This window comes from Budorcas taxicolor, chromosome 22 (assembly GCF_023091745.1).
Source record: "Budorcas taxicolor isolate Tak-1 chromosome 22, Takin1.1, whole genome shotgun sequence".
Classification (NCBI taxonomy): Eukaryota; Metazoa; Chordata; class Mammalia; order Artiodactyla; family Bovidae; genus Budorcas; species Budorcas taxicolor.
The window spans coordinates 48,070,257-48,087,649 of NC_068931.1; the positions used below are offsets into that span (position 1 = coordinate 48,070,257).

The 17,393-nt window shown below is 39.2% G+C and overlaps 1 protein-coding gene across 1 annotated transcript in view; it reads right to left on the reverse strand.

Annotated features, from left to right (window-relative positions):
• Positions 1–17,393, reverse strand: part of SMAD2 (SMAD family member 2) — an 84,142-nt gene that overhangs the window by 50,504 nt on the left and 16,245 nt on the right. The window contains exon 2 of the mRNA XM_052660253.1: positions 2,256–2,544. Within this exon, the coding sequence (XP_052516213.1) occupies positions 2,256–2,491 (236 nt within the window). The 5' untranslated portion in view covers positions 2,492–2,544. The remainder of the gene's footprint in view (positions 1–2,255; positions 2,545–17,393) is intronic.

Here is a 17,393-nt window from a genome sequence, read left to right on the forward strand (position 1 = left end):
ATTTAAGCTAACAGACTTACAGTAAACCCATTTTGCATTACATCTTAAATAATTTTGCTTAAGCTGTGGTTTGGATCCCTCCACAATGGGCCCTTTCTGCACCCACTCTCCCTGTTTTACAGTTGACACCATGATAAGCTGACCAAATGTTTAAGGATATTTGGTAGTTAAGAAATGACTAATAATCTGATACAATTCTCAACTATTAACAAGAAAGCAAACTTCAAAAAATATATGGTTCCAAACAGTACAAGAAACTTAAATTTTTCGACAGATAACAGCCAATATTAAATCTACATTTCTTGCAATATTAAAAAAAAAAAAACCACCAAATTAGACAAGCAAGTTTCTAAGCTTCATGGAACTTTTATTAAAGAGTGAAAAACAAGATACTGGAAAAGCAACACTTCACTTTCATTGATCGGGTAAAAGTGTTAGGGAAAAAAAATCTTTAAAGAAAAAGAATGTAAAAAAAAAAATCTCTAAAACTAGTGTGTAAAATGAAAAATGGACAAGAAGGAAAAGAAATCTGACTAAGGGGACTTCCATAGTTTAAATACAAAGTCCATACATTTCAATCAAGAGGCTGCTACCTACTGAACCTCCTTAAGAGGCAGGACTGCACGACTCTCCTCGCAGCTCCGCTCCGTCAACACTTCACTGCACTGGCAGCAGAGCCTTAAGCGAAGCGGTGCAGAACCACGGCCCCATGTCTTCCTGGACCGGACCACACTGCTCCCTTGGATGAGGAGGAAACATACTATCCAGTCTCCCACCTCCACTCTTGACAGTCTCACAGCCCTTTTCCTCACTCCTTTGCCTGACACTCTCTGATGTCTCCCCCCTCACCCATGCAGCGCTTCTTCACTACCACGCAGCCTCTGAGGCGGGCCGTCCCCCATCTCCTCCCCTACACTCGCAGGACCCCGGTCAGCGGCCCTTCCCACCGCCACACTACAGCACCACTCTGGGTGAACCAAGCTTCTCCTAACTAAATTCCTCCTTGACATCCATCCAACTCGGCCACCAATCTTTCTTCAGGAGGCAAATTTTCACAAGCTGCAGAATAGGGAAGGCTTCCCACTTTGGACACTACTCCCTGAGCATACATCTTTCAGAATGCCTACTGTATGTTATAAAACTATCTTTCTTATTTTTTCAAGTTAACCTCCCTTACTAGGAAGTAAGCAACTCAACAGCAAAGACTATATGTTGATATTAACAACTGTTTACTGAATTGAAATGCCAGGCATCTATAAACATTTCTAAAATGAAAGAATAAACCAGGAAAAGTGACTCTTACTTAAGAAATACATGAAACAAGCAAGGTAAAAGAAATGGATAATTAATCTACCAAACAAGGCAGGAAACATTCTGTTAGTATTTGCAAGTAGATAGGCTGGTGTTACTAGGCTCTATTATCAACAAGCATCCACAGTGTATTTCCCAAAACTCATTAGAAACATGTCAAGGAGAATGGTTTCACATGCCATATGCTAGCCTATGTGTATGACACTGTAAACAATCATTTTAGAAAATGCAATAAACTGACACTCCCTCAAACTCTATAATGTGCACAATTATAGCAGTACAAATTAAAACCACTTGCTACTTTATTTTAAAAAACACTGCTTCTGAGAGTGGCACTACTCTGAAAATGATTAAACGTACACTAATAAAACTTCAACCTCTTAGGTAACACACCCTTCTAATACAAGAGGCAGGTCTTCAAGACAGGTTCTGACCAACCATGACCCACAGGAAGCTGTCTTACATATGGTTCTTTGTTAGAAGTAATGTTGTAACTCAAATAAAAACTGTACAGAATTCATCACAATGTGAGCTGTCTCTGTTAACTCCTTACTTGAAGTTTTGACCAAAGGAGGAGAAAACGGTCAGCCACTACTGCGCTAGTGATAGAAAATCTTTGACTCTTTATTCAAATTCGATCACAGAAACTACAAAAGTATACAATGAAGCATTTAGGCAATGAAGGTAAACGAAGGCAGTGAAGATAAAAATACAGTCTAAGTATTTTATTTTGCTTGATTAAACCTTCTCACTGTTCAAGAAAATGATTTATAAAATAAGTCTTAATGAGTCAAACAAATTAATGTGATAGGTTAAGAACAGCTATCTTATTTTAATAATCACTACTGATTTGAAAGTAAAAAAATTTCAGTAACATTCCCTTAGATTCCTTTAAGCAACTTTCAACAGTAAGGCCCTCAAATTTCTTATCTAACAACACTTACCTTGGTATGGTAACACATTTAGTATTACAATTCTGAGTGGTGATGGCTTTCTCAAGCTCATCTAATCGTCCTGTTTTCTTCAGCTTCTTCACCAAACTTTTAACTGCTTTCTCACACCACTTTTCTTCCTGTCCATTCTGCTCTCCTCCACCAGCTCCTCCAGATCCACCAGCTGACTTCTTCCATCCCAACAGTCTCTTCACAACTGGTGGAGTGAATGGCAAGATGGACGACATGTTCTTACCAAAAGCCGTGGTCCACTCTAAGAAAATATCCTCCTTAATCTAACCTAGAAGAGACACGGAAAGAATAGTTTAGAGGCTAACTTTACGATCAACCACTAGTTTCAGCACAATACCAAAAGGCAATTACAAGATGAAAGAGAAATTCAAATTATTATTTTCACAAGAGATGTTCAAAAGTTATCTTTTTCACCCTTGAAAATATCTTTACTAATTTAAATGAACTGTGAAAAAAACAAATTCTTCTAAAAACAAGGCAATGTTACAAGTGGATAAATATAATACTTTTGCAAGTAAAATCTCGTATCTTTATCAACACTGGACAAGTTTCTCATTACCCATACTACTTTCTTTTTAATTTTAATAGGATCAATAAAATATTTCACCAAAAGAAGTTTTCCTCACCTTTTGGCATTTCAATCTGTTCTCAAAACTCGTTAACAAAAGATACTTTTTAATTTACAAGCCCAACAACCCCAAAGTTTTAAACTTTCATAGCTAATTATCATAAAGGAAAATCTAAAGTTATAACAAAGGAAAAGGCATCAAGTGTGAAGTAAACAAGCAGGAAGAAATAAAAGTAAAAAGAGTCTGTGAAGAAAAGACTTGGTTCACTTTCACTATCCCCCGAGAAGACTTTCAATTAAGCTTCTTTTAAAAAATGTTCATTTTTATCTAAGTAACAACACGTATAAGGAATAAAGTCAAATACAGCTCCTCTTCTTACACCAAGGTACAAATTCCTTAAAATCTTTTCAATTTATTTTTGCTATTTATACCTCAGTAATGATAGCCCTTGAAATATCAAGTTTAGATATACTTATCGACTTTTCTACAAGAAAACCAGGATTTACACCAGAGCCACTTGCTTTCTTCCAACTTTAAAAATAACTATCTCCCAAATGTAGCTTTGTACCTGATGACATTAGTAGTACTCTACTGTGTAATCATGTGCTCCTTTCTGTACAGCTCTTTTCCCTACAGCTGACTGTGTTAGTTTTTCATTTACCCAGTTTTCTAAGCAGCTACTGCAAATTCTTCCCACACTCTCCACAAGCCTTTCAATTACAATTTAATGTCAATGGCTTTAATCTCAAAGTAAGAGATAAGATAATTTGCCACTTGAGGACAGAACTGCAGAGTTCAGATTTGAGAAGAATGGAAAATATTTCAAAATCTAGCTCTGAGAATTCAGTAGAAAATCCAACTACAGCAAAGTGAAATAACAAACTTTATCAGGTATTTGCTAACAAACTTTATCAAGTATTTGCTAGATTATATACCAGAAAGTATTCCATAAAGGAGTTCCACTTCTAATTAGGATGTAAAAGATCACAACAGATCATTACTTTCACCCTAACAATCAAAACAAGACAGGAAAGATATAAAATCATGGTTTTTCTGAACCCATCAGGAAGTTTAAGATGCAAAGTAACCTGAGTGGAACTAAATTCCAAAAAGTGTTGAGTCTTCATAGAAAAAGGAACCCAAAGATGGTCTCTTTCCTGGTAGAGCAGCTATGGAGGAATAATCCCACCACAGTGAGAATAAGCAGACATCAACCTAAATTTTAACACATTTCAACAGTAACATTTAAGCAGACAAGATATACTAGAATTCCAAGGATTCCACAGAACAAGTCTGCACTACTCAACCACTCAATCCCACAGACCTGCGCCAAGTGTTGGCCAAAATGTGCCAAAGGGTAGAGGACAAGGCTGGAAAGCTGAGATAACCCAAGAAGCTAAAGGTCTTCAAATGCCTTGCAAAGGAGAGTTAAGAGAAAGTAATCCAAGAGATTCCAGACACTTGAGCTGCCTAGGCTGAGGTGGGACAGGAGAGCTGAGACAAGAACTTCTACGGAGATACTCTGTAAACTGAACTAACAAGGCTAGGGTAGGAAACGATTGCTGAGAGAAAGCACTGGAAGATACAAGAGCCTGAGGGCAGCACTCCAGAATCACAAAAAACCCAGAGAAAAACAGAGAAATCACCCGCAGTTCAGAAAGCTGATGGCTCAGATACCAAGTACAGGGAAAGAACTAAAATTACAATAAGACAACAAATCTTGTAGAATGTGAAGTCTTAACCCTACTCTTAAAACACTTGAGCTAATCAAGCTAAAGTTGCAAACAAGCCGAGAACTAGGTCAACTACACACACATCTTATCACTTAGCCTCGCAAGAAATGATGGGCCATTGCACTGATTTTACACAAACATTCAGCATTCACTCAAAAATTACAAGACAGAGAGAGGAGCAAACCACAGTCAGAAGAGGACAGTATTCATATAATCAGATCAGAGGGTCTAGATTTGGAGATTACCAGACACACTTTTTACTATGGTGAAAACTGATGGAAGAGATAGACAGCATGAATAACCAAACAGAGATTTTCATCACAGACACTGAAGCTATAAAAAAAGATCACAGGGAAATGTGAGAAATGAAAAATACAATACCAGAAATTAAAGATCTCTTTAGATGGATTTAGAAACAGACAAAAATAAGCAGTGAATTTGAAGACAGGCCAAATTAAAGTGCTCAGATTTAAACACGAAGAGAAAAAAAAAAGTGTGGAAAAAAATCCCAGAACATCCAACATCAAATGTGAACTTGGGTTTGAGTGGAGTATAACTGGGGTCCCAGGAGATAAATGGGGCAGAAAAAGCATAAGAAGAGATAACGGTCAAGAACACTGCCAAATTGATATCAGACATCAACCCACAGATGCAAAAGAAACAGCTAACAGTCAATCTGCTGAATATTTCAACCTACTGAATATTAAAGATAAAAGTAAAGATAACGGAGAGCTCCTTCCTGTTAAGCGGCCATCTCACATGAAACAAAGCCTTCAGCCAGGACAGCAGATGCAGGAAAGCCTCCCACTTCCCAGGCCCAAGGGAAGATCCCCTGCCTCAGAGGGAGGAGCAGAACCCGATCTGGGAGGGTGGGGGTAGCAAAACCTACTTGCGCACCTGCCACATGACAAGCTGTTCATGTGTAGCATCCCTACGGTCTACTCCTAGAGGAAGGCAGGAAATAGCTCCACCAGCAGCAGCAGACAAACGTGCCCTGATGCTGAAGAATGAGTACAAAGAAAAGCTATCTGAAAACGCTTCCTAAGACCTACCTGACTTCACACTCAGCATGCCTGGCTCTAGATGAGTGACCACATCGTCGTGGTTATCCAGGTCATTAAGACTTTTAAAATATAGTATTTCTGTGTATCCTTGCCACCTCTTCTGCTTCTGCTAGGTCCTTACAATTTCTATCCTTTATCATGCCCATCCTTGCATGAAATGTTCCCTTGATATCTCCAATTTCTTTGAGAGATTTCTAGTGCTTCCCATTCTATTGCTTTCCTGTACTTCTTCGCATTGTTCACTTAAGAAGGCTTTCTTATCTCTCCTTACTATTCTCTGGAACTCTGCATTCAGTTAGTATATCTTTCCCTTTCCCCCTTGCCTTTTGCTTCTCTTCTTTCCTAAGCTATTTAGAAAGCCTCCTCAGACATCACTTCATGGCAAATAGATGGGAAAACAATGGAAACAGTGACAGACTTCATTTTCTTGGGCTCCAAAATCACTGCAGATGGTGACTGTAGTCATGAAATTAAGACACTTGCTCCTTGGAAGAAAAGCTACAACAAACCTAGACAACGTATTAAAAAGCAGAAATCACTTTGCCGACAAAGGTCCAGATAGTCAAAGTTATGGTTTTTCCAGCAGTCATGTATGGGTGTGAGAGTAGGACCATAAAGGCCGCTGAACGCCAAAGAATGATGCTTTTGAACTGTGGTGTTGGAGAAGACTCCCGAGAGTTATTTGGACAGCAAGGAGATCAAACAAGTCAATCATAAAGGAAATCAACCCTGAATATTCACTGAAGGACTGATGTTGAAGATGAAGCTCCAATACTTTGGGCCAGCTGATGCGAACAGTCAACTCATTAGAAAAGACCCTGATGCTGGGAAAGACTGAAGGCAAGAAGAGAAGGGGACAACAGAGGATGAGATGGTTGGATGGCATCACCAACTCAATGGACATGAGTCTGAGCAAGCTCTGGGAGATGGTGAAGAACAGGGAAGGCAGGCGTGCTGCAGTCCACGGGGTTGTAGAGAGTCCGACACGACTGAACAACCAAACAACAACTTCAGACAACCGCTCTGCCTGCTTGCAGTTCTTTTCCTTTGAAATGGTTTTGGTCACCACCTCCTGTACAATGTTACCAATCTCCGTAACACTGTAGTTCTTCAGATCTAATCCCTTGTATCTATTTGTCACCTCCACTGTATAACTGTAAGGGATTTGATGAAGCTCATACCCGAATGATGCTGTGGTCACCCACCTAGAGCCAGACATTCTGGAGGGTGAAATCATTGGGCCTTTAGGAAGCATTACTACAAACAAAGCTAGTGGAAGTGATGGAATTCCAGCTGAGCTATTTAAAATCTTAAAAGATGATATGCTATTAGAGTGCTGCACTTGATATGTCAGCAAATTTGGAAAACTCAGCAGTGGCCACAGGACTGGAAAAGGTCAGTTTTCATTCCAATCCCAAAGAAGAGCAGTGCCAAACAGTGTTCAAACTACCATACAACTGTGCTCATTTCACATGCTAGCACGGTTATGCTCAAAAATCCTTCAAAGCTAGGCTTCAACAGTATGTGAACCAAGAAGTTCCAGATGTACAAGCTGGATGCAGAAAACACAGAGAAGCCAGAGACCAAATTGCCAACATACACTGGATCATAAAGAAATCAAGGAAATTTCAGGAAAACATCTACTTCTGCTTCACTGACACTAAAGCCTTTGATTGTGTGGATCACAACGAACTGTGGAAAATTCTTAAAGAGATGGGAATACCAGACCACCTTACCTGTCTCCTGAGAAACCTAAATACACGTCAAAAAGCAACGGTTAGAACTGGACAAGGAACAACAGACTGGTTCAAAATTTGAAAAGGAGTTTGACAAGGCTATCTATTGCCACCCTGCTTATTTAAGTTCTATATAGAGTATATCATGTGAAATGCTGGGCTGGATGAATCACAAGCTGGAATCAAGACTGCTGGGAGAAATACCAACAATCTCAGAGAGTGGATGATACCACTCTAGTGGCATGAAGTGAGGAGGAACTAAAGAGCCTCTTGATGAAGGTGAAAGAAGAGAGTGAAAAAGCTGGCTTAAAACTCAACATGCAGAAAACTACGATCATGGGAACCGGTCCAATCACTTCATGGCGAATAAATGGGGAAAAGCAGAAAGAGTGGCAATTTTTCCAAGGAGCAAAACTGGTTTACTGCTGCTAAGTCGCTTCAGTCGTGTCCGACTTTGTGTGACCCCATGAACGGGAGCCCACCAGGCTCCCCCGTCCCCGGGATTCTCCTGGCAAGAACACTGGAGTGGGTTGCCATTTCCTTCTCCAATGCATGAAAGTGAAAAGTGAAAGTGAAGTCGCTCAGTCGTGTCTGACTCTTCGCGACCCCATGGACTGCCGCCCACCAGGCTCCTCCATCCATGGGACTTTCCAGGCAAGAATATTGGAGTGGGGTGCCATGTTTACCAGTTTAAAAGAAAAAAAAAAAATCAAGCACCTCATTTACAGTATACAAGAAAAATTCTTATGATTCTCTTAACTGATGCAGGAAAAGAGAAGCACACGACAATGCTAATTTAACACCTATGGTTGTTTAGTCACTACGCTGTGTGTGACCCTTTCGTGAACCCATGGACTATAGCCCACCAAGCTCCTCTACCCATGGGATTTCCCAGGAGAGAATACTGGAGTGGGTTGCCATGTCCTTCCCAGCAATCTTCCTGATTCAGGGATCGAACCTGAATCTCCCGCATTGGCAGGCCAGTTCTTTACCACTGAGCCACCACGGGAGCAATTTAGTATCTATCCACGATCAAAAACTCTTGAAGAGAATTAGAAACAGAGAGGAGCAAGAAGTTCTTCATTCTGGAAAAGGATAACTGAAAAACTACAGTTGGCAACATATCTAATGATGAAACAACATTAAGTCTCTTTCCCTTATGACTGAGGATAAGACAAGGATGCCCACAGCCACCATTCTATTCAATAACGCACTGGACGTTCCAGCCACTGCAATAAGGCAAGAAAGAAGTAAAACACATAAAGACTGGAAAGAAAGAAGTATATTCTCTGGTGATATGGTGGTTTCTATCGGAAACTGCATAAAAATCTATAAGAACACAGGTAAAATTAGCAAGTGAGCCAGTAAGGTTTTATGATAGAAGGTCAACATATAAAACTAACTATCTCTACATATAAGCAAAGAACAAATGGAAAAGGAAATTTAAAGAAATACAATACATAACTGCAACAACAAAAAACCTGTAGGTCCATCTAAATAAAGATACTCAGGACCTTTCTACTAAGAAATGCAAAATATTGCTAAGGTAAATGAGAGAAGACTGAAATGAATAGAGACCATGTTTACAAACAGGAAGACTCAATATTATTTAAATGTCTATCCTCCCCAGTTTGACATAAATGCAGGCCCTGTTGAAATTTCAGCAGGATTTTTTTTTTTAAGAAATCAATATGCTGATGCTAAAATTCCCATGGAAACAAGAGATCTAGAACAGTAAAACCAATCTTGAAAAATGAATGATTTTGGAGGACTTATAACACCTTATTTCAAGACTTAGTAATCAAGATCATAGAGTAGGCATAAGAAAAATAAACAGAGTGAAATACAAGAGTTCAGAAATAGACACACACATATACAGTCAACTCATTTGCTACCAAGTGAAGTGAAAGCCACTCAATTGTGTCTGACTCTTTGCAACCCCATGGACTATACTATACTGGAATTCTCCAGGCCAGAATACTGAAGTGGGTAGCCTTTCTCTCCTCCAGGAGATCTTCCCAACCCAGGGACTGAACCCAGGTCTTCAGCATTGCAGGCAGATTCTTCACCAGCTGAGCCACAAGGGAACCCCAGTAGTGGAGTAGGCAGCCAATCCCTTCTCCAGCAGTTCTTTCTGACCCAGGAATCGAACCAGGGTGTCCTGAATTGCAGGTGGATTCTTTACCAACTGAGCTATCAGGGAAGCCCTTGCTACCAAGATTTCCAAGGCACCAAGTCAATCTATTTTAAACATTTTTTCAACAACATGGAAAACAGTAAGCCTCAATCACGATCTTATACCATCCTTAACGGGAAAGGAAAATCTTATCTCCAGAGGGAAACAAAAAAATACTTTTATGTCCTTAAGATATAAAGAGCACTAACCATAAAAGAACTATAACACAAACCTCATCAAAACTTAAAATGTTTGCTTACCTAAAGACACCTTTAAAAAAAAGAGTAAGTCACAGATTAGAGAAAAAATATGTTATAAATATATATGGCAAAGGACTACTATTCAGAATATATAAAGAACTGAAAGTCAAAGAAAAATGTGAACTCTGTTTTTAAAAAAATAGGCAAAAGACAAATTACAGATATTTCATGAAGAGGATACAGAGTGCAATAAGCACACTAGGAGATGTTTAATATCAACATTCTTCAGAAAAATACAAGTTAAAACCACAATACATTTCACATCTAAAATGGTTTAAAAATATTCTGACACCACCAAATGCTGGTGAAGACATAGAATCTACTAGTTTGCTATTGCTGCTATAACACATTATCACAAACTCAGTGCCTTAGAACAATACAGTTACCGACATGAGTCTCAATAAATTAAAGAAAGTCAAAGTATCGTCAGGATCGGTTCCTTCCGAAGAGTCTAAGAGGAGACTTTGCTTCCTTCCCCTCTGCTCCTGCAGGCCTCCTGCATCCCTTGGCTTTGCCCCATTCCTCCATCTTCGAAGCACATCACTTCCATCTCTGCCTCCACTGTCACACTGCCTCCGCTTTCTGTAACCAAACGTCCTTCTACCCTCCTGTTAGGACACCTGTGACTACATTTAGGGTTCATCCAGGTATTTCCCCAAAACCTCTACATCTCAAGATCCTGAACCACACCTGGCAAATCCCTTTTGCCATATCAAGTAATATTCACTGGTTCTGGGGATTAGAACATGGGTGTCTTTGGGGACCATTACTCGGCCTGACATGTGTACCAGAATGCTCACACCCTAGTGATATGAATGTAAAATGGTTCTGTGCCTTTGGAAGACTGGCAAGCTCCTACAAAGTTCAACATACATCTACCCTATATCAAAATAATTTCACTCCTAGACATATGTTCAATAAAAATGAAAACTTAGGTTCACAAAAAGAAACTTGTACAAGAATGTTCACAGCAGTCATATTCACAATGGCCCAAAACTGGAAATGGCCCAAATACCAAGAAAACAGGGGGAAAAAAAAAATTTAATTGCTGTATATTCACACAATGGAATACTGCTCAGCAACAAAAATGAGGGAACTATGTATACACTTCACAACACAGATGAATCTCAAAACGATCATGCTGGGGAAAAATGATAAAGTTATTACTTAAGAACAAAATATACAAAATATATACTGATTCCACTTATGACTTCTAACAAGTGGGGAAACTAATGAAGCGACAAAAGTCAAAATAACTGTCTCAGGAAAAGGTAGGAACACACAGAGGAATGCTTGGCCAGAGGCACAAACACCTTTCTGGCATGATAAAATTGTTTTCTATCTTTTTTTGAGAAGTAATTCCATGTGAGTACACAATTACCAAAACTCACAGACTGAAAATTTAAGGTTTGGGCATTTGTCACGTGTAAATTACAACTCAAAAAAATTAAAAAGCACCTAAACAAATACACTAAGAAGTTCCAAATAAGCAAAATTAAAAAGGTTTCTTAACTAAAAAAGTTACCAAACCTTCAATACGCCAACTCATACTGGAAGTTTCAGAAGGGAGGCGGTGGCAGCTGACCAACAATGTATGTAAGCCTGCATGTGTCTGCCCACAACCCGGAGGTGAGCCTCTACAAGCACTTCTAGGTGTACGCTGGGGAACAGGGACAGGTGTGGTGGGGGGCGGGGTTGTTATCTAAGAACAAAAACTCAGAGCCCAAATGACATCCAATCACAGACTTAACTGGCGCAGTGGTGGCAAGGCTGCTGTACAACGAGAATACGCTTACTATTCAATAAGCAAGTGTAACTCTCAAAAAAGGACTCTGAATTCTCGAACGGTCATTCTCAAAAATGATCTTCCAGCTAAAGATACTGAGGCCTTGGTATAGTTTGCTAGAAAATAATGGTCACAACCTAATTATCAATAATTATAATCATATTCATTTCCCTCAAAAGGAAAAAACAACAGGTCCCCAACCTAATTCAGGAGACTGTCCCAAAGGTCCCAAATTTCATAGATTTACTTGGCCATAGTAACTTTTTTATAGGGACATCTCTGGAATTCCACATAGCAACACTGTCCTGACATCCTTGATAGCCCAACTGTGATTTAGATGCTAAAAATTTGAAAGGAGTCAAAAAATAAGATTATGTGACTTCCTTTAAAGTTTTCCCACTGTGAGGGAAGTAAAGAACAATGAGAACTGCACAGCAGATAGCACATTAAGCTGTCTAGAATGACAGACGCTGTAAAAATGCACACAAATAAACATACATAAAAATGCTATATATTATAGTATACTAAATATTATAATTGAAAATACTATAGTATATAAAACTACAACCTGACAAAATAAAGCAGACACATAAAACTTCACCAAACACATGTAGACGTTTACAAACCAAAGCAGACATTTGCAACTAACAGACAGCAAAAAGCGTATCTGGCTATGTTTTAAACTCTGCTGAGCTCCTACTGTGTGTCACAAAGCACGCTCTAGTGGAGCCAGCTGCATGAGCCTCAATACCATGTGACAGTCCTATCCGAGCGCTGAGAACACGCTTATTAATTCAACCTCTGGAAGGGAGATGTATCACAAAATCAACAACAAAGCAGAAGTGTGACAAGAGAGAGAGAAAACGAACAGCAGGCAGAAAGTTCAGTATGTTTGAGAGACAGGAAACGTTTTAGGAGTTACAAAAAAAGAAAAATAAATGCAGGTATTGCTGGAACACAGAGTACAAGGAAGCAACAAGGTAGGAGAGAGGGAAAAGTGAGGCCAGTCCAATTTAAAACACTGAAGGCAGAAGTTACCGCTAATATTAAGAGCATCACTTCAGTGATTGCACAAACAGTTCACATGTGTTACTGGCCAAGTGGATATGGACAGTCTAGGGAAAAGGAGGATTTGAAGATAATGGTCACTAACCAGTGTAAACTAAGCGGCACGGAATGGTGCATTAATCACTATTCAGAACACAGAAACAGAAGCCAATCTGAAAACAGGCTACAGGGTCAGTATTAATACACGGCCTTACTCGTGTTCATCACATGACCGGGGGCAACAGAAAACACAGCAGAGGCCCAGCAGAGGGTAGTCAGCGGAGCAGAGTGCACACCCAGGCAAGGCCGAGCATGCAGCCCTGCGGAGAAGGCTCGAGTTCAGAGGACCCTCCAGGCGCCGGACAAGCACCACACCCATTTTATCCTTAGAACAAAACTTATTCCTAAGTTATAGGAAAGAGCCCTGTTCCTTGCGAAAAACTGCCAAAACAAGCAAATACAACAAGATGCTATCTAAAAGTGCCTATACCTTTAGTTCAATTAATTCAGCCATGAGAATTGCAGCTAGGAAAATGAATAAAAATCAAACATTTATATTACCAGCAAAATGAAAGGGATTCCCAGTGTCAGGAAGAACCTGAGTAAAACAGAGTCTCTGTTTCACTTTTGTTAGGAAAAATGTTTATTGTGAGTTAAGATGTATTCTTAGGGATTTGAAAACCTTCTATAAAGTCTTTTATAAAAACTTTTTTCTTCAAGGAAATGAAACATGGAAAGTTTAAACCTATTCTGGGTCATCTGAGTGACCTCATGACCTAGCACGGCCATGATTTCAGTGTCCCATGTCTTAGAAAGAGCAGTTATGATCACTTCGGAACTATGTGATCGCTTAAAGTTACCAGTCTTAACTTGTCATGTCTTAGTAATCATGGCTGGTTAACTCCTGGCTAATTATCTCTGGAGAATTTTTCAATTATGCAATAAAATAATTTTTGCAGTAATGCTAATTAGTTGGGCATTTTAAATAGCTAAGTTATCATATATTTGGCCAAAAGTTTTGAAATATAAACAGATTGAGTTTAGGTTTTTATAAGGTATCGATTTCTGCATGTTCCAACTTGAGGACAAAATAGAGTAAGAAAACAAGAAATTTATGATCAAGTTATCAAAATATGAATGAATCTTTTACATCATACAGATTTTCTTCAATAGTGTGGTACCAAGCTCTGTACTAAGTCAGAAATGTTTTTCTCAACATCTGCAAAAATTGAAAAGTTCAGATACTAACCCTGCTCCTAATTCCAGCTGTGGTAAACACTGCAAATTTCAACAGAATAGGAAATCTTCACTTCACAGCCAAAGACGAAAGCTTATCAAATGATATCTTAGTAAAATTGGGATTTCAAGATTACTCACTGGAAAGTTTCAGTTAAGAGGTGTGATTATCCCGAACTAGCAAATAAAGCCCTCAAATTATTAATAACTGTAAAACAGTTCTGCAAATGGCACTCCTTACATTTCTTCAATTTGCTATTCTTTGCACACTGTTTTTTATTCTGATAAAAAACCCTATCAACTGAATGTGTATTACAAAAAAAAAAAACCCCTCCAAATCCTAGCATGTTTTTTTTTCATTTCCTTACATTGTCTTTTAGCATACAAATTTATACTTAAATCAAAATATCTTATGATACAATTTCGTTAATTTCTAAAGAGATCTCTTTCTGCATTCAAATGTAGCAAACATTTACTAAGTGCTTACTCAATGACACAACACAGTCTTAACAGGTAAGCATTAACTTATTTAATTCTCTTAAGAATTCAGTGGGGTGGGTACTGTTCTTTACAAATGAGGAATCTGAGACACAAACAGATACCTTGATTTTTTTTAAGATATTGCTCCTTCTAGATATTCATATAGTTTACATTTGTTTTTCACATTTAGGTTTTAACTTAACAGGAATTTCCATTTAAGGGGTGAGAGGGCAATCTCAGTATCTCCTCTAAGGATGCCTATCTTACCAGCGTGTGTGTGCACGCTCAGTCTCTCAGTTGTGTCCAACTCTCCTCGACCCCATGGACTTAAGTTAGCCCGCCAGGCTCCTCTGTCCAAGCGATTTCCCAGGTAAGAATACTGGAGTGGGTCGTCATTTCCTCCTCCAGGGGATCTTACTGACCCAGGGATGGAAACCGGATCTCCTGTACTGCAGGCGGATTCATGCCCACTGAGCCACCTGGGAAGCCCATTTTATTAGCACCACTTATTAGTTTATCTTTTATTTACTAATTCAAAATGCCACTCCTGTCACATACCAAAGCCCTGTAAATCAATGTCTCACTGGGGACTTCGATTCTGCCCCCTGGCGTGCTTATTCATACCTACACTACTGCTACTTCTTTCAGGCAAGTTGCGATATTTGAGAAGCGAGTCCTCCCTCACTCTTTTTTTAATTTGGATGTTACTTCTAATTTGATGGACTTCCCTGGTGGCTCAGTGGTAAAGAACTGGCCTGCCAATGAAGGCGGCTCGGGTTCGATCCCTGGGTTGGGAAGATCTCCTGGAGAAGAAAAAGCTCCCCGCTGCAGTATTCTTCCTGGGAAATCCCCTGGACAGAGGCGGCCGGTGGGCTACACCCACGAGGCTGCAAGAATTGGATGCACCTTAGTGACTGCGCTTCTCCAGTGGCTCAGCTGGTAAAGAATCTGCTTGTAATGTGGGAAACCTGGGTTTGATCCCTGCGTTCGGAGGATCCCCTTGAGGAGGGAACAGCTACCCACTCCAGTATTCTGGCCTGGAGAATTCCACGGATGGTATATAGTTCATGGGGTCGCAAAGAGTCGGACACGACTGAGCGACTTTTAATTTCACTTTAATGACTAACAATGACTTTTAATTTGATGTTGTCAAATTCCACCAAAACCCTATAGAACTTTGGAAGTGCAATGAATTTGTATTAATTTATGACACTATGTATTACTTATGAAAATGAGATATTTCCACTTATTTTGGACTTAATACCCATCAGTAAGTTGTCTAATTTTCTGCATAAAGGTGTTACACATCTCATTAAATTTATTTTTTCCTCCAGTTATCTTGAATTTTATTGTGGCTAGAGTTTTTTTTTTTAAAATAAGTATTTCAGTCATACAAAAATATATATTGAAATACCCTTGGATCTCCCATCCAGCTCTGTCAACTCTTAGCATTTTGTAGTATATGATTAGATATAAGACATGACAGATGGATTCAGCTAAAGTCCCCTATGAACACCTTTATTATCCCACTGTCCTTCCTCTTGCTTCTCAAGAGATAGCCATGATTTTGACTTTCCCCAACGGTCATTAAGAGGTTTTGATACACGTGGTATCCGTAACAATAAAGTTTTGCACACTTCTATAAATTTGTGTCAAACTTTGACACTGCTCATGTCGCTGCATTTCTTTCATGCCGATAGGTAACATAAATAATCTTCAACTCTAGGGCATTCATTTTAGCTGTCATATAGCATTCCACTGTATGACTCCAACACAGTTCCCTGTCTAGTCTCCTTCTAAAGAGGAGGTTGTTTCCAATTATCCACTCTTACAAGCTCCCATCAGTAGTCTGGCATATAACTTCTCATTCATAAGGAGAGCTCTTTAAGGACAGAAACTTCTGAACTTTCTGATCAAAAAAGAAACCCCACAGCAAGAAAAACGATTTTTCACTGCAGCCCCCCCACACACACACACTTAAAACAGGCATTTTATTATATGTTATCCTCTGCCATCTCTCTAAATTGAGGGTTGTGAACTACTGATGACTATGAAATCAACTTAGTTGATCCTGAGCAGTAGCTTTTTTAAAAAAACAGAAAACAGATCACACTCAATTTCAAAAATTTTAATTCAGCCTGTGTCTCATATAATATCAATGTATTTCCCACCATGGAAACATGGAAAACAAGGCCTTAGGACATATACCAACAAGCAGAAATGCTGCCCAGCAGGACATGCACATATACATCTTTACCAAGTACTAACAACATGATTACACTAATTGTTCCCACCAGGGAAAAATAAGTTCCTATTTTATCCACTATCATCAACACATTATTTGGTCCCTCAAACTTTCATCAAAAGCATGAGTGCAACAGAGAGGAGGGCTGTCAACACTTAGCATTTCCCCAATTACAAAAAAATTTGAGAATATTTTCATGTTTACTGATTTTCCAGGATCCTGCTCCTTTGAATTATTTGTTCACATTCACCATCTTTTTCTTGTCCCTGCACTTAGTCACTCAGTCGTGTCCAACCCTTTGCAACTCCATGGACTGTAGCTCACCAGGCTCCCCTGTTCATGGAATTCTCCAGGCAAGAATTCTGGAGTGGGTTGTCATTTCCTTCTCCAGGGGAACTTCCTAACCCAGGAATTGAATCAGGGTCTCCTGCATTGCAAGCGGATTCTTTACCAGCTGAGCTACCTGGGAATTCTTCATATAATCATCTTTTGTTAATTACACAAGCCACATATATCTTCACCTAGCAAGTGACTTTTAATGGCCTTTTTAAAATGAAGTATTTCACTTTAAAGTGCTCAAATTTATCAGTATTTTAAGTTATGTATACACTTATACCTTCTTGGATCTTTCCATATGCGGTCACCTTTTAAAAGTCAAATTGCAAAGTTTTGCTGTTCTATTTGGCTGCAATCTATTTTGGTGTGTGATGTAGGGCAGGTATCTTCTCCCCAGCAGAAATAATCAAGTACACCAGTACCATATACTGAATCACTTCCCTAGTGAT